Here is an 18,449-nt window from a genome sequence, read left to right on the forward strand (position 1 = left end):
AGGTCTGCAGGTGGGGTTCAGAACTGAATCCCTATTAATAACTTTGCATTACAAACCCTGGGGGCTATTTTTGCCATTATTGATAGTGTTAAATTCACTGAGTGGTTACTTGATTGCTGTATAAGCAACATGCAGCTTCTGGAGGAGAGGTATAGCTGAGTGCCTCCTGATGGCAGCGCTCACAGTTCTCGGTCTCCTTGTGGCTTTGCTTCAGGATCCTGCTGTAGTTACTTCCTTTTATTTTTGCTATATCATCGCCTCCTTCCTCTCGTGGTAGGTAAGTTGCGTAGTAAACACAGGGTTAAATTATTTCTCTGGTTTGTTTATGTGCACAACCATAAATTGTAGGACACAGCTGATGTAGCCTGGAGGTCAAATCCTTGACCTCAGAAAAGAAATAAAGGTACAGCTAACATTCTTAGCAGAGTCAAGATGTTGTCTGAGCAGCATTGACCTTAGCATCCTGCTGAGGAGCCGTCTTACAGCAGGCTGAGAAAGCCACCTGGCTGGGCCACCCTTACCCAGCTGGGAATATCGATTATATCTCAGCTAATCAAAAGTCATGGAAGGGATTGGAAACAAATCAATGCCTCGATTCCTAAGTGGCTAATGAGAATGCTTTGTCCTGCTTGCTCACGTACACATTTTCTCCCTCAAGGAAAGCTGGTTGCAAGCTGCTGTATTCAGTAACATCTGCATTGTCTGCTAAGCTGTTTTTCTCACTTGAAGCTCTTTTCTTTTTCCACTGTCAGTGGCACAAGAAAATCTTATTGTCGGGCTGTTAGTTTGGATGACTTTGCAATCTACCTGACTTGTCAGAAATGAGGGGGGAAAAAATGTCCTTGCCTTTGTCGGTCCTGGAAATAATAAGCATGATTTCTTTATTTGTGAGGTAGAGATGGAAGGGGGCAATAGCACCGAGAGGAGCTGCTACTCAGTGACTGCAGAGTATGGATCCCAGCAGATGGATTGTAAGAAAGAAAAGTCATCCTTGCACAGGCCCATCTAGGCACACATCCCATTGCTTTAATAGCAGGTTGTTCAGAGGCAGGTTTGACCTGTGCTTCCCTTGTAACACAATGGGAAATTTAAGTGTGTGCTGTCATGAACTTCTTCCATGTCACAGAATCATAGAATGGCTTGGAAGGACCTCAAGGATCATCAATTTCCAACCTCCTGACACAGGCAGGGCCACCAACCTCCAGAAATGTATGTAATTTGTTCTTTCCTTTTCTAGCATTAAGAAGGGGGTGTCCTTTCCCAGTCCTCCCTGGATCAGTTAAGCACGGAGCGGCACTCTATTGAAACCAGCACGGTGACCACCAGCAAGCAAACTATGGGATATTAAAGAGTCTTTGCATCTCTTGGAAGGACATTGAAGGGATCACAAGCACAAGTGGTGCTCTCCTCTGTCCTTCTGTTTGGAGACTGGGACCCAAAAAGAAGGAAGAGAACAGACCAGTGGAATGAATGGTTGTGTGGATGGTGTCACACTCAGGGCTTTGGATTCTATGATCTTAGGCAGGCCTTACTGAGGATGGTCATGCTGACATCAGATGGGATGCAAGTGACCACATAGGTCAGTTTCTACGTGGTCTGATAGTGATAGAACAAAGCGGAATGGTTTAAAACTAAAAGGGAAGAGATTTAGATTGGATGTTAAGGGGACATTTTTTACTTACAGTGGTGAGGTGCTAACACACTGTGCCTGGAGAATTCGTTGCTGCCCCTTCCCTGGAGGTTTTCAAGGCCAGGTTGAATAGGACCTTGAGTAACCTAATCTGGTGGTGGGTGGCTATCCTGTCCATGGCAGTGAGATTGGAATAAATGATCTTTAAGGTCCCTTTCCACCCAAGCCATTCTATGATGTTTCTATTAAAGGGTTCCCCACAGACCCCACTAATTCACTCCAAGGTGAATTAGGAGGACAGATGGCTGTGGGCAGTGCCAAGAGCCCATCTTGGGTTCTGCTTGTGCTCATCAGTCTCTCTCCATCCAACAGCTGCTCCTCCGGAAGCTGGCTGAGGCCCTAATGGCCTATGTGGGCAGTAAGCAAGAAGTGCATTCATAGATACAGTGCTGAGTTGAGAGCACACACGGGGCTCCTGAGGGATCCTGCTGTGCTGGGAGCAGCCAGGAGCCACTCTTTGTTTTCCTTCCAACTTTCTGTATTGTAACATCCACAAGATTTCAATAAGAATAACGTCTTACAGGAGTGCTGTGTTGCAGGCAGTGTTTACAGAATACCTGTTTAAACAAGAGAACTGTTTGCCTTATGGGTTTTCAACCTTTGATCCATGATATAAACATTTTATACAAGTTACACAAGATCGTATACCATCACAGGGACAGGGAGAGAGGTTAAAAAACACACAAGTATTTTCAAATCAATGAGGCAGGGGGTTTCACAGGTCCTGTTGCAGTGTGTAGTATGAGTACCTGCCTTATCATTCTGTCTATCTGGGTTTCATATTTGTCCTCTTTTTGATTCCCCAAGAGCTGAGTATGTCAGCATCTCCTTGGAACGGGGTTCATCATCTCCCCTTCAGAGAAAGGGAAGCTGAAGCAGATGGGGAAGCTGTAGGCTCAAACAGCCAATGCTTTGTCTGTGCAGTAAGGAGGTGTCCAGGTATGTGAGATTGTACCTCTCTAGCAATGGGATTGCATTGTTCCCACCTGACAGCTGTAGGCTGTGGGCTGTTTCCTTGTGATCATGGGCTGGAAATATCTCAGGACAATCTCTTTTCTTGCTGTGTTTCTTCCCTCTGAGACCCATCCTTAACGCTCTTGATAGATTCTCTTAATAGGATTGTTAAGGAAATGGAGGGTGTCTCTCCAAAGCATTTGCCATGCATGTTGCCTTCATTCCAACCCCAGACAAAAGCAAAACATTGCTAACGGTACCTCAAAGTGAGCAGCTCCCCAAGGACCCAGAAGTCCTGTCTGTAATTATGAGGTTTGAGAACAGCCAACGTGCTCAGCAGTCCATCATTCACTCTATGGAATGTGACAGCTTCCAAAGTAAGTTACCTCTGTGTGTTGGAAGCAGGGACCATTGCCTTCCCCCCTGCCTGCCTGGGTCTCGTGGCCGTGGATCTATGTCTGTGTCTGGCTGTGAAGAGCAGCATCCTACACATTTAGCAGTGGAAAACAATTAACTGCTGCAGTCTGAGCCCACATTCAGTGACCCAGAAGTAAGTTTCATTCAGAACTCCTGTTTAGGGCTTCCATGAAATGTGTACATGTGTAGTTCTTGCTGTTCTCATTACGCTGCTCTCTTCAGCAGCTGCTGTCTATGTGACAATCCACAGTGGCCATGTGGGGTGGTTCCAGAAGGCTGCAGATGCAACATGACTTAGGAGGATTTTTTGGTCAGAAAAGTGGATCTATGATGCTGATTCGGTTACTCAAAAGATGCGTAGGGAATGCAGAGCTGGTGTTGAGATAACCTAGTGCTGAAATAACAGGGCAATACATTATATAAGTCCATAACTGAAATTGTGGCGTACAATCAGCTGCCACTAACAAAGCGAGAGTAGCTTGACGACAGGCTTCGAGCTATTTAAGATCGTTAGTAAGTAATTAACCCATGAGGTGACTGTAAAGGGCATCATTTTAGTTAAGATGGAATTACAGATTAGCTGGATGTGCTTTGGAGTTGATCTGGGCAGGCAGGGTGCGGGCCTTGCCTGCTTCAATTAGAGATCCCTTTGCTGGGAGAGCAGCCTTAGAGATGCCCCCATGTCAATTAACTGCTCTGTCCTGCTGCCCCTCGGACAACACCTCCCTGCAGTTTGGAGCAAAACACAGCACTGTGGTTCTGCACAGCTCTAGCTCTGCTGCCGTCTGTTACCAGGCAACCTCTGAAATAATGCCTGGGCCTCCCTCTCACAACTCATCTGCAGCTGGCCCCTTGCTTTTATTTCTTTATTTGCATGCTTTATTCCCTTATTTAGCTGAGCAGATTTCTTCCATAGCTCATAAGCAGAGCAGTTACAGCAGTGTGCCCTGCACATCGCTGTGGCTCCTCCCGAGCAGCATTCCCAACCCCACCTCTGCTGTTGCAGCAGCTGAGCAAATTCCTTGTGATATCAGGGTGCTGGAAGGGCATTTTGGGTGCAGAGCTGGCCGTGCTGCACTCACTGTGAGTTAGCTGAGCTGTGGATTTCGTCCCAGGTGTTTTTGATGGGGAAACTAGAAAAGCTGCAAACAAAGACAGCGTTAAACCATTTTTCTGCTTTATTTCTGGCCACTTTGACTTCAGCTGTGCCTGTGTTCCAGGCATGAGAAGACGCTTTCCTTTCCCTGCAGCGCTGCCGAGAAGAGCCCTGCTGCAGAGGCAGTTCTGCAGGACCAACCTCATTTTTGCAGGGTGTGGCTGGAGGAGCAGCTTGCTGCAAGAGGGTTTGTGCTGCCATAAACCAGCAGCTTGCTTCTACAGCCAGCACATGGGCAGGCCAGGGGTGCTGCCCAGAGAAGCTCCTTGCCAAGCTCAAGTTGGCAGCTCAACATTGAGTCTCTTTCACAACCAGGAAGGCAGTAAGTGGAAATAAGAGAATATCAGGGCCTGGCTTTGTTTGTGTGGCAGCACCGCTCACACTGGCTTGGAAGGCAGTTCAGGTGCTGTAGAGCTTGAGAAAGAGCAGATCTATATTAGAACAAGCAGGTGTCAAAATGTTTTCACCCCCTTTTTGTATTTGTTACCCTCTCATTGCCACATGCAAGCACAATATCCACGAGCCTGTTCTCTGCACTCCACTTCTCCAACAGCAGCTGCCCTTTGGTCCTCTCCTTGCTGCTGCTGGCTGGCAGCTGCTCTGCATGCCTGTGCTGTGTGTTCATCATGGGCTTCTGGTGGAAAATCACTGTTCTGCTTTGATGATCCATCCTTACCTGACCCTCTGGAGAAGAACAAATGCAAGCATATAAATGCTCAGCAGACTGGGGTTGTGTATGAGGGCAAGTGTACTTCTTTACTTCCAAGGAAGAGAAGGTCAGGTTGAGCTGATTGTTGGTTTGTTCTGCTGCCTCTTGTAACCATCAGAGCTTCCCCATCCAGCTGCCTGCATCTAATGATCTGCAGCTCAGGAAGGATCCAGAAACAGCACAGGAATGCAAACAGTACTGCATGAGGCAGCACAGGTCGTGCATTCCTGATAGGAAAATGTGAAACAAGTGAGAATACAGATACAGCATTGCCCAACCAAGTGGATGTTTTGCAATGCCCTGATAACAGCTGGCCAAGAACAGGGAGGTACTGAGGTAGGGTGCTCAGTCCTTACCTTGCAGCAGGTTGGCTGCTGTTTTTCTCCATGAGAAATATGTGACTCAGACCTTCCTTGTCTTTTTCAGTGTTATAGTCACAAATAGTGATAAGGAAACTGTTATGTATTTTTTTCCCCAAGACAGTTCAATAGACTGAGTATCTGGTAAATCAACTACACTGCTCTTGTTAAACATCATCAGGTTCCTCTCTGCCCAACTCTCCAGTCTGTCCATGTCTTGTTGGATGGTAGCACAACCCTCCAGTGTGTAGGTACTATAATGGCACTAATACCAGAGCTGTAGGCCAGTTGAAATAAATGATTAAATTAGAATGGGACAAACTCAGAGGCAAGAAATGGATGCTGACATGCTTCAGGTCTCTGCTGCCTGAATAAATACCCCAGCACCAGGCAGGGAGCTGCTCCAGCAACGTGTATAGGAACCTGCTTCCCTTCCACTCAGACCAATTGAGCTCTTCAAGTAAGCTTATTAGCAGTCAAATTGAGACAAGTTAATCTTTAAATCATGTGTAAATACAGAAGCTTTTCTCGTAGTGGTATTTTGAGGCATTAAACTTAGATGCAGATTTTCACAGTGGGAGACTAGATCAGCACAGTTAAGCACTGAAATAGTTTGTCTCCCAAATCATCCTGAGAGCAGAATTTGCCTTTTGCTCTACTGTGCAGTGGTGAATAGGGATTTAGCAGCAAAGGATAATGTGAGGCTCAGCTTAGTGGCTGCTGCTGGAAGCCTTCTGCTGAGCTGCTCACACAGCCCTGAGCTGCTTCCCTTGCCTGGTCCAGGGGAGCACTGAGACTGAGCTGCCCTCCTCTGACCCCAGCGAGCAGGGCTCATGGCAAAGGCTTTCTCTGTCTGATCCCTCTTACTCATCTTTGGCATGCAAGTGCAGTTTTCAGGGCTTTATTTTTTTGGCTGTGTTTTATCCTGTGACCTCCGAGTTAATGTTTTCATTTTGAACCCCGACACAGTGGGACACGCTGCTCTCCTGGAAAGAGTCAGTGGTTTGTGGTGTTCATGTATAATGCATGAAACAATCTCTTTTCAGAGTCCCGATGCATTCCTCAGTCTAGACTGCCTCTCGCAGCCCAGCTGTCTGACTTCGGCCATCAGCCATCAAGATATTTGGGCTGGTCTGTCCAGTTTAGGCCCATTCAGCTGACACCGTGTGCCGTTCACCCACATCATGTTAGCCTTCATTATTTTTATCTCATCTAGTGAGCAGTCATGCTCTTGATGCACTGTTTGTGCTGGCAGTATAACTTCACTATTGTGCCATCCACACATCAAGGTGTCCCACCTTTTCCATTTGGCTCTGTTGGAGCTCTAGGAGGAAATCATGGCCACAGACCTGTGTGGGGCTTTGCTGTGGGGTTCTGCATGCGGCTTCAGAGGTAGGAGTACAGCCCCTGCCTACCCATTGCACAGCAGGCATGTTGCTGTGGGTTTGTGCCCAGCCAGCCCTGGTGTTTTGATATGTTGAGGAAGCTCTGTGCTCTTTCCTTCTTCCATTAACCACAACAATTTGTCTGTTAACAGCACTCAGAGAAAACAACATAATACCAATAATAATGATAATGATCACCTTTATGTTGACACTTGTCATGGATTTTGCTGCTATTAATCTTCCGCTGGGAGGTAGATAAAGGCTGTTAATTCCTATTGAGGGAGGTTAAGGGTGAATATGTAGATATATATCTACCTTGAACAATCCGGTTGTGGGTTTTAGAGTGGGGAGCCCCAAGCCTTGAAACCCAATCCAAGACAGACACTGCTTCTCAATACACTACTAGTCATTAATTAATGTCTTTTGTTTGCTGATCATTCGCTCTCAGTGAAAAGCCAGTAGAGTATGGATAAAGATAGCGGTACGGTTGTATACTTATTGTGTGGTTGTTGTTTTCATGAAGCCTGAGCTGGCTCTGCTCCTCAGATGGATGTTGTGCTTGATGAAATTGGCTCTGCTTGTGTTGGCTTCCATGCTATTTGGGTGAAATCCCTGAACGAGGCCATGCTGAAGTCTTTCCATAAATCCACTGTAGTAATTGTAAGTGCAGAGCACTCCTGACAGAACTGTTGTGCTCATTTCCTCAAAAAATACTTTTTCTTTTCTTTGAAATACCCATTGAAGTCATAAATGCAGCAGTTTTAAAGCAAAATGTGATCTGAGGGCACAGAAGATGTGTCCATGAACTGAGGTGTGTGTGGAGTTCCCTGGGGCTGGGTCTGCTCCAGCAGAGCATGAGTTAAGCAAAATGAGTTAAGTTTTACCTGTGTTCAAATCCTAAGAATGTGGCATAGGAAGGAACCTCAAGGGTCATCGTGTTCCAATTCCCCTGCAGCAGACAGGGTCCCCATCCACTAGATCAAGTGCTAGATCACATTGCCCTGTCCTCGTCCAACCTTGAACACCTCCAGGGTTGGGGCATCCACAGCTCTGGGCAGCACCTCCCCACCCATTCAGTGTAAGTCTTCCCCCTGACACCTCATCTAAATCTCCCCTCCTTTAGTTTAAAACCATTCCCCCTTGTCAAATCTCTGTCAAACCATGTAAAAAGTTGTTTCCCTTCCTGCTAATAATTTCCCTTCAGATACTGGAAGGCTGCAATGAGGTCACCCCACAGCATTTATTGGATGGTGTTGGGCGTTCTCTACAAGCTGTGAGTCCAGAATCATCTCTAGAGAAACTTTGATGTCTAAAAGTGGAACAATTTACGAGTAAAATTGCAGCTTGTTTGCAAGCTGCCCAGCACAGGAGTCGGGGATTTGCTCCCCAGCTGACTGGGTTAGCACAGCTGTGCAGGATGGGCTGCCCACCTGGTGCTCCAACTCAAGGATTTTTATCTGGCCAAGGGATGGGCTCAGCAGTGATGGGACCTGGGCTTGGCCAGCCATATCTGGGGCTGCAGGTGGGACCTCAGGTAATATTGGGTGTCCACCATTTGGGGATCCTTGGGGGTGGAGACACAGAACTTCATTTTGGGAGTCACAGCATTTACCCTTTACAAGCGCTTTTCACTCACTGTTTGCATTTGGAGCAGGGCTCATTACTGAGAAAGGAATGATAGAATCATTATTCCATCGCATTTGGGTGAAAAAATCACCCTGTAAGCTTATCTTGAATGCTGCCAAATGCCATTCCAAGTGCTATGAAAAGAGCGCTATGTTTCCTTATCTGAGGGCTGCTGTGAACTCCTGGAGTCGTTAATGCAAGAAAAACAGATCATAGAAAATGACAGAGGTAGCACAGCAGGAGGAATGACTGCTTAAGCTAGAAACTGCACACACCTCACATACGTAATGCTTTGCAGTCTATCAGAAGATCCTATCCCTGTCAGATAGCAGTAAGACATTCCTGGGGGTGGAGTGAAGTGAATTTATCTCGGGAGCCAGCAGGTTCTGCTTTGCTAAGCTGGCTGCTGGGCTCAGTTCGGGAATTTTCCACTCACCTCTTGTCATCCACCAGCACAGAAATCCCAATTAGGGCTACTTACCTGATTAGGTAACAGCTGTGTGCAGCTCACCTGTCCTTCTGCAGGCTCTCCTCTGCCGTCCTGACCGCTCGCTTCAACCGTTGCTCCAAAAATTGCTGCTTTGGAGGTATGCCTTATAAACGTGTTGTGGAAGGCACTGTGTTCCTGTTCCTAGCAGAAGGCAGACAAGGGCTGTCTGATGGTGCTGCATGGGGCCGTTATTGTCTTTTAATAGCTGGTTCATTAGTGCAGCATTCAGAGATATTTGCAGGGGGAAGATGCTCTGAGATGCTGTCAGTAAGGGGTGGTGTGGCCCAAGGAAGTGGCCGTGGCTTGCTCCGTGCTTGTTGCCTTTTTCTTCCCGGTGTTTGCTTCCATCAGTACAGGCTTAGGCTAACTGGATTGCAGTGCTTATTATAATTTTGTGCTGTGACTCAGATTATAGCACAGGCTGTTAACGTGGATGCAAGCTGCAGGCTCACGGAGGTTGGTAGGCAGCTCAGCTATGCTAGCTGGAAATAACAAGCTGAAAATCCTCCCTTTAAGAGTGAAGACAGGCATTAGCCAGCATCAGAAATCAGTGGTTAGTTCCTGAGATTGCTAGTTAGAGCATGCCAGGATCGCAAGCCCTCTGTGAAGGATGTATATGAGAAGAATCATTCAGCCAATGATACATTGGGAACGTGTCTGTTTAGTTCTGTTAAATCACCGTACCCCTCCTCGTGAGGGCTCAAAACGGGAACACAGATCCCCATCCATGATCTCTTATGAACACAATTCCCTGCTGGCTGAATCAGGAAAGGGCTCCGAGCGGCCGCAGCTGCCCAGTCCTTCTGATAATTTGCATTCTCCACCTCCTGCCCTTATTGCAGCGTTGAGTCGGTCCCTCGTTACCATGGGGCTGGTTGTGAGGTCAGCCCTGCAGGAGGCATTGTGGGACGGCTCTGACAACAGGTGCCTTTGTCAGCACACCTTGGCAGCTCCCATGCAGTGAGCTGTGAGCGGCGGCTGTGAGCGCTGTGTGTTCGGCTCCTGCAAGGAAAGGAGCCCACGGGCACCTCCCAAAGCTGAAGAGGAGGCGGTCGTGCAAAGGGCTCCTGAAAACCTGAGCAGGTTTTAGCGTATCAGGTATGGTTTTTGTTTGACGTGGCACAAAGAGCAGCCCTGGGAGCTGGGTGTTGCGTCAGGATCCGAGTCTGAGCTACGTCTGCCGTGGGAAGCAATCGCTGAAGCTCTGCACGCCCCTGGAGAGAGACACAGATCTTATAAAGCAGCATTATGGATGCGTTTTGAGTAAAAAAATACCTCCCTTCATCCTGCAAGGGTTAAGCGTGGTCAGAAGCTGCTTTGGTCTCAAGGATTTAACCTCAAGTACTGCATTTTTGTTTGCCATAAGCCTATTAGAATTCTCTCAGTTTCCTAGCAATAACATGTAATTTCCCCCGTATTTAAGTGAGAGAAATGTCTGGTTTTAATCCTGAATGCTGCAGCTGTTGCTCAAGTTTCCTATTCAAATGCAAATAACACCTGGTGCTTTTTAGACACCCGTGTAATCTGTGATAAGGACACTTCGGGAGCACAGGAAAAAGAGAAGAGCAAGGTGCGTCTTCAACCCAGTTTGCTCTGGAAAGTGAAAGTGTAACCGTCTGCTACCAACTCATTCAACTGGAAACTTCTAGCTGAGCCGCAGCACCCGGCGTGTGCTCCTCAGGGACGGATGAACACATGGTGCTCCTGAAACAGGTCGCTTCTGCTGCTGGGATGGACAGAAGGCTTCAAGAGAGGAGAAGGTAGCGGATGTGCCTATGCAGGAGTGTGGATTTGGTTGGAATTTTCACCTGGAAGGAGTTTGTTTTGGAGGTGATGTGTTTGTTTCTGTTTTAATATCTGTGCTGGCTTTTGGGCTGTGCCAGATGTTGGGATAAACAAATGGACATCTTGGAGTAACTGGGGAGGCAGCTTTGCTTTGTAAGGCTCAGAGACGAGATAGTGCGCTGCTTAATTAAAAGCAGAGCAGTCCTGGGTTCAGGTCAAAAACCTTCCACTGTGAAACTCCCCAATTAGATAAACTGGTTTTATTTCACTTGTGGAAATTCAGGTTTATTCAAGGGAGGTCCTACAGACTTCATTGCCTTTTGCACAACTGTTGTACTGTGTTACAAAGTGAAACCAAAGGATTCTTCTGAGGGGGATTTGCGACCTGTTGCCGTTACCTTCCTGCTCATAGCGAGGATCTGAGTGGCACAAAATGCAATTTGGATTTATGTAGAAGAAAAAGTGAATGTTCTTCAGAGCTTCAAAGGAGAGATTTGGAACACGTGGAAAGCTGAGGGAAGACCTCAGGGAGGCAAGCTAACCTGCTAAAGAAGGTTATCAGCTTTCAGTGGAGGAAAGCTGGGAAAAGCAATTGGTACCAAATTTGAGAAGAACAGAAGCGATTGCAGTCCTGCTGTCAAGCGCTGGCTGTTCAGTTCTTGCTTAACACTGATCTGGTTTGGCTGCTGCTCGTTCCTCTTCAGCCTGATACTGGAATTTCAAGTACTTGCTGGATTTTTTTTCAGCCTTCAGGAGACGCTTTTGCAAGCGGACTGATGGGAATGTGAGCAGGTGTTCTTCCTGCAGTAATCAGAGGCACCCTCGAGAGGGAGATCCACACAGGAGCTGTTTGCTAAGCTCGGGTTTGCTCCTGACACTCCTTCTTCATTAGCTCTTCAGGTGGGTGTGAACAACTGACAAAGAGCTGTGCCAAGGCTCAGGCTGGCGCTCCCGCTGCTAACGGCAGGATGATGGAAGAGGTGTCCATCATGGTGGCTTACGACGCGCATGTTTTCAGCCAGCTGTACGATGAGGACTTTCTGGCCAATCTGGTGGCAGTCAGCAAGCCCAGATCTGTGGTAGGTGTTCCTCTCGCTCCTTTGCCAATAGTGCTTAAGGTTATGCTCTTCGCAGCAGCTCCATCCTCCTGCTGAAAGCTCTTTGCTTTTTCTTTTTAGTGCCTTTCCAGCTATTTGCCTTCATGTGCCAGTGAGGCTGAAGTTGATTTCAGTGGAGAGATGATTAAAGTAATACCCTTCTAGATTGCTGAATTTAGGAGAGGATGACCTGCTTAGTGGGAAGATAAGATTTATGGAAGTAATCTTTAAATAATTGAAATAATGAACTGGAAAATTAACTGATGTTGTTGCTAAATGATGGGAGCTCTCTCTGTGTCTGAGCACTCAGCTGGAGGCTTGGGCCTGGGGTCTGTGGTAGAGGTCATGATCCGCCATTGGATGTGAGAGGACCTGGCCTTTGTGGCAAGGATGATTCAACACTTCTCTATGCTTTTTTTGAAGCCAACATAAGTATCTGTTACAGCCTTTTAGTCGAACTACCACTTACTTTTTCCTAAGTAGCACGTCTGTGTAAATTCCATGTAGTGTGATCACCTTCTGCCCTCATAGAGATCCCAGCCCTTCTCTGTGGAGTTGCAGTGATGATTTTCTGTCCCCAAAGTTTGGTGCCAGCATTCATTTTGTTCTCATTCCTACAGCTGTGCCCATGTGCAGGCCAATCCAGCTAGAAGGGGTCGAAAGGAGCCTTTGAAAGATGGATGCTCAGCTTACCTTGAAAGCAGATGCAGTTAGAAGTTCAATATGAATGAGACTAATTACTTAGGAATCCAACTAGGTATCTCTGTTCTCAGTTTGGTCTGTGTACATGTTTCTATGCACTAAGTTAGTCATAAAGGTACCTGCAGCGATTCATTAAGCTGTGACAAATGAGATTTCTTAGAAGACTTTCCTTTCTTGCCACGTGTAAAATCTCCCTGCACATATTTCCTGCTTGGATTTGCCTGCCCGTGTGTGCTCGGGGAATTTCAGGGCATGAACTCATCTCCTGCTTACTCTGAGTAAAGTCATGGCCTTAAGTTGTGCCAGGAACAAATTATTCTCTCAAAGAATGATGAAGTGTTGGAATGGGCTGCACAAGGAGATGGGAGAGCCACCATCCCTGGGGTGTTCCAGAACTCTGGAGATGTGGCACTGAGGGATGTGGGCAGTGGGGGGGGGGGGGGTGGTTGGGCTTGGGGATCTGAGAGGTCTTTTCCAACCTTAATGATTCTTTCCCAGCCTTAATGACAGTGCTTTTAGTGTTGCTTTGATGCATGCAAATACCAGACAGCTTAACAGGAATATTTGCTCTCAGTGCTGTATGACAGCAAACTTCCAACGTACATCTTTATAATATCAGTCATATTGCAGTGTGACCATGACACGTGGTTATTTCTCTGTGCAGTTTTGCTTCTGCTTTGGTTTGCATCGTAGGCAGTCACTTGCACCTGTATAAAATTAGTGGAAATTTGTCACCATTGGGCTCTGGTAGGTGTTGCATGTGTTTCACGGGGGGGTAGCTGGCTATGGCAAGTGGAAAGCATCAGATAAACAGCATGAGTGAGCATGGGACCAAGATGCCTTCCTTATAGATCACTGTATCTTTATGTTAGTCCAAAACCATGTTGCACTGAGATAAACAGAAGCATGAAAGTTGAGTGCTGGGAGAGCTGAGTAGCTTTACTCTGGGGAATTTAAATTCTCAACTTATCTGCAGGAAACCTGGATGCAAAGACTTATAAAAATGCAATGCTAAATGGAATAATCCGCTTAATCCAGAGCTGAAGGACGTTCTTCTGGAAAGCTGCATTGTGTTTTCATTTGCCTGCCCGCCTTACCCCTCTGTTCAGGGGGATTATCAGGCATTTCACAGAAATCCTTCGTGGTTACACACCAGCACATGCTGCCATAATGATTTCTCGGTCGCTATTTCCCACAGAAGCTTTGGAACCAAAAGGAGGAGGTTCAGAGCGAATGGGTTGGCTGCAAAGTAGGTGGGAAACTGGGTGGCCAGGCAGGAGAGCAGGGCATAGCGGTGGTGGCTGGAGGTCTCACTGGCTGCTGGCTGAGACTGGGGGTTGGTGGTGGGATGGGGATGATGCTGGTACACGTTTTCAGGTCTATACAGGAGAAGAGGATGAATTATCACATTCAGGTGGCAAAAACTCCCAAGCAGGAGTCCAGACTGTGTGCCCACTGCAAAGCCCTTTCAATCTCCATTCTTCTGAGTCTGAATTTGTGTCTTCTGTGTGGTCTGGTGGTCAGAAGGAGCTGCCAGAATAGGAACTTTCCCTGGGTGCTATTACCCCCAGCTTACTGCTGGGATTGGTTCTTCCCAATGGCTATGGCTCATCTGCACCCTTCTGTAATCTTTCTCATTTCCTTTCCCTACAGCAGCAGGGATCTGACCCTCATGAGCTCTGCCTCTGCTCCCCTGCACGCACACATATATACATATAAATCTACTTTTAAGTAGTCAGCCCTACCATGTTATCTTCTTTCCCTTAAACTCATCAGGATTTTAAGTGGGTAAAGAAAGCACTCCTCATATAAAGCTAATTAAAGAAGCAGTCATATCACTGTAGTTTGCTGAGTAACTTACTACAGATTAATCAGTGTGACCAATGAGTATTAATTTGGTAAGGATTTATTTGCCATTAAGACGTGGTTAACATCCTTAGATGTCAGAAATAAGCACATTAAAATAAAATGCCTTCCTTTCTTGGGTTCCCCATGTTTTAAACTCTTAAGTTTTCTGCTTATTTGAGAAAACTGAAACTGCTTCCATGGTGACTGTGTGAGGCACCTGCAGGTCCCCTGCCATGTGGAATCCCTTTGGGCCAGAGAGCACCAGCACTGGGTAAGCTCCTGCTGCTGTTAACAATGACATCATTATGGAGCAGATAGCGGTCTGATAAAACTCAGTGCTTGTTTTAATGTGCACAGGTCGAGCCCCAAATTTGCATCTTGTAAACAGCATAAAGCACGTCAGCTTAGCTGGAGTCAGCTACTGTGGGGCATCCAGCCCTGCCCTGCTGCTGTGTTGCTGTGTGGGGGGGGCTGGTTTTCCTCTTTCTGTTCTGGCAATGTCATCAAATAGGGGAGGAAAATATAGGGGAAAATACTGAGGAAAAGCAAACAGCTCTCACTTGAGTTTGACGGGGTCATTTTCCATGGAAATCTGTCCATCTCCAGCTGTTGAAAATACACTTCCAACTCCTCATTGCAATATATTCAGGTTTCAGCTCCTCATCTTGGTTCTCAGCAGGCCTTTTTTTGGCAGAACACAGCATTCTGTGCTATGATGTGTTTTATCCCTATGCAGGTACCGACGTGCTGTGAGCAGCTCAGCTCTCTGCTCTCTTGTACAAGCTGAGGAGCTTGAGCTCTTAAGCGCCTTGCTGTAAGGCATTTACACCATGCACAAGGCAGTTAGGTAGCTTTGCTCTGCATCCTTTTTATTTATCCCAAATGCATATTACGAGATCAGATATTGTATTCTAGTGTCAGTCCTAATGATGACCTAGGGTTAAAAACTCCTTCCTTTGTCACATTACAGCTTATTAACAGGATTTTTTTTCACTCTTGAACCCCGTTCTCAGAACAATGTGACATATTCAGTGCCATGCTCAGGAAGTATATTGCAGTATTTGTTATCCTGTTTGTTCTCTCATGCACATACAGTGTGTACACATCTTCTTTACTGCTTCTGCCCAGCTGTGTCAATATGAACTTACAAAACAATAAATACACCATCGAGTGCTGGTTATGCTGCTTGCTGTTGCTTCAAACCTACGAGTTTGTCTTTTGTGCTGAGAAAAATCCAGAGCAGCACATTAGGTATTTCAAGGCAAAGCAAGGCCCTACAGAGCAATCTGGACGGGCTGGGTCACTGGGCTGAGGAAATTGGGATTAAACTCAATGAGACCAAGTGTTGGGTCGTGCATTTTGGCCACAGCAACCCCCAGCAGTGCTATAGGTTTGGGGCAGAGTGGCTGGAAGACTGCATAGAAGGAATGGGCCTGGAGGTATTGGTTGATGCTCGGCTGAAGGTGAGCCAGCAGTGTGCCCAGGTGGCCAAGAAGGCCAATGGCATCCTGGCTTGTGGCAGAAATAGAGCAGCCAGCAGGAGGTGATCATCCCTCTGTGCTTGACTCTGGTGAGGCTGCTGCTTGACATGGATGAGTGGGAAATACTGGCGATAGGTGGACAGATGGAATGGATGATCTTGGAGGTCTTTTCCAACCTTGGTGATTCTGTGACCGTGATTCTAAGGTACAGCTTCTGTGAGGGTGAGGTGAAAGCTCTGTTACTGAGATGGAGACAAGAGTATTCGATACAACAGAAGTGATTACAGAGCATTGAATGCAAACATTTAATGGCCCAGCTGTAATAAAGAAAAGGTAAATATTTTCTGCTAGTGTAGTAATGCACTAGGAAGTAATTGCTCTTAATAATCCGGGGGCTTGAAATATTAATAAAAGCAATGAAAGATGTTTTAGCATCGATGACTTTGCCTCATATCAGAAGTCTGACTGCAAATTTAAGGTATGATGGCACTGTGATTTCTGAATATTATGATGCAGAGCGGTTGATGTGAAGCAATGTTAGCAAAACCAATATGTGTTCAGAGAATACTGTGAGCTGTAGTGAGCTACAGCTGTGCATGATTTACCACCCCTGATTTCCTTTTACTGTCATAGATGTGGGTTAAATCAAAATCAGTGAATGCTGCCCCTCAACCTGGGGGGAGCTGAGGGGTCTGGTTCTGTATAGTCAGCAAGAAGGAGTGTGTGTGTTTGTAACCTATAGCACCAAATGCACTGGAAGGCTTCTGTAAGTCATGTAAACTTACAGGGAAATGTAACGTGATGAGGTGCAAATCATAATAATTCTGTGATGGAAAATCCGCTCTGGTCACTGTGCCAGTTCTGCTGTTACCTGCTCCTGCTCTGAGTCCTCTGGGTATATGAATAAGAGCACTTAGACTGCATCATCCTTTGTGGCAGAGAGCTCAGTGTTCAGGCGTTCTTAAAGCCATGTTGGGTAATGAAAATGACCTGTAGACAGATATTTTTCCATCTCTACAATGTTTTGAATATTTTTACACTTAACCACTGCACTCTTGTTGACCAGAGCCAATTTAAATGCAAAGAAAAGGATGCTTGCAGACAATGCAGCTGTTTCCTTTCACTGTATGACTCTCAATGCTGAAGCTGGTATCTGTGAGAGGAAGCACTTCTTGTCAGTGTGAGCTGCTAGACATCCGCTGCAGTGATAGAACATCAGCCATCTGTAAGCACTGCTTTTAAGCCATAGAGGATGGTTGTTGGGTTGGTTGGTTGGTTCTTTGCTGAAACAAGCAGAATTGGAGTGAAAATGAATTCTGGAGCACTGAAAAACTTCCTTTCTAATGCAGATTCCTCTGCAGTTCTAACACAGAAGTATTGCAGTGAGTGCATAAGTGCACTCCTGTATTCAGAGCTGCAGCTCAGGAAACGTGAATTTCATGTTCTCTTTGCCTGTGTTGCTACAAATCTTTTGGTCTCAGCTCACTCTCTTAACTAAGATAACTGTATTGTTAATCGAGCCTAAGTAAGCAGATCTTTAAATGGAGGGGGTGTGGAAGAATAATGAGTTCTGTCAGGTTCAGCAGGTTTAGATGAATGGAACTGCAGTAGAGAGATTAAAAGCTGACAAAAGAATCTGGTGTTGGAAATCAAGCAGAGTCACTGACTGCAGCCACTGCTGTATTGAATCACAGCAAGTTGGGCAGGCACTGTGGAAAGCTGCCTTTCCCCTTGGTATAAATTCCTATGGGTGTCTCAGCTGCAATTGATATATTTTGTTAATGGGGTGATATGGAAGAGGTCAGTAAAAATTCAAAGCAAAGCAGATCTGCTTTGCCTCCAGCTGGCATTCAAATTGGATTTGTGTTATCCTGAAGACTTTCTTTGGGAGGTCTTAGACCTGCAGAACTGACAAAGGGGTGATGCACAGCAAGAACAACATTCTTCCTGCGATGAAGCAGTACTTACATGTGCTGCTTTGGGACAGGCTGCTTTGCTGATAGGAAAAGAGCATCCCTGCAGGTTCTTATTTCTTCCCAAATGCAGCATAGAGGTGGTGCCGTGCAGCTGGCACATGGGAAGCAGATGGTCTCTCCAGCATGATGAATGTTCCCAAGGAATCTCATGCTGGAACATCATGGAACATCTCCTTCTTGCCAGTGCAGATAGTAAAACAGCAGCTGCCATTCAGGGCTTTTATTGTGCTGTATGCAGCTTGTGAGCTCGAGCAGGATAACAGTACTGTGGTTTCACCTTTATCCACTGTGATGAAAGGTGGTAAATCAGCACAAGCACTGCAGGTTTTATACTGCAAACTCACATGAAACCAGGCTGCAGGGAGGATGATGCTGGAGTCACGTGGTAAGAGGCTGCTTCACTGGGACTTGTTGACAGTGTTGCTCTAAAACCAGGGATTGGGCATTGTTTAATGAGGTCAGTGGTTGTGTTTTGGAGTCAGGCTGTTGGGTTCCTGGCCATGCTGTAGCCAGGTGAAATAGCAATGCCTGTTGTTCCACTGGATTTCAAACCTGCAGAGAAACAGCTCATTATCAGCACGACCTTCACTGCACAAAAAGGAGTGGTGGCAGTTCTTCAAACCTTGTCCCAGCTTTTGGATTTTCTTTAGGCAGCAGCTGATTTACATCCCTGGCTGTTCTGCAGCCTACCCAGAGTATAGAGCGTTTGGTGGGAAACTCTGATTTGCCCTTTTTTCCCTCTGAGATTTCCTGCCTGTGGTTAATATCTCATTG

The 18,449-nt window shown here is 46.4% G+C and overlaps 1 protein-coding gene across 11 annotated transcripts in view; it reads left to right on the forward strand.

Annotated features, from left to right (window-relative positions):
* The window catches only part of RABGAP1L (RAB GTPase activating protein 1 like), a 160,482-nt gene that overhangs the window by 125,798 nt on the left and 16,235 nt on the right, over positions 1-18,449 (forward strand). The window contains exon 1 of one of the 11 annotated variants that reach the window (XM_032446100.1): positions 8,660-8,883. The exons of 9 other annotated variants lie outside the window; for them this stretch is intronic. Coding sequence is in view for 1 of the 2 variants with exons in the window: in XM_015869569.2 (XP_015725055.1) it covers positions 11,540-11,650 (111 nt within the window). In the remaining variant the exon portion in view is untranslated. Of the gene's footprint in view, positions 1-8,659; positions 8,884-9,891; positions 11,651-18,449 lie in introns of those variants that run through there. One more of the 11 variants, XM_015869569.2, reaches the window with a different exon arrangement.

The sequence above is a fragment of the Coturnix japonica genome, chromosome 8, assembly GCF_001577835.2.
Source record: "Coturnix japonica isolate 7356 chromosome 8, Coturnix japonica 2.1, whole genome shotgun sequence".
In the NCBI taxonomy this organism is placed as follows: domain Eukaryota; kingdom Metazoa; phylum Chordata; class Aves; order Galliformes; family Phasianidae; genus Coturnix; species Coturnix japonica.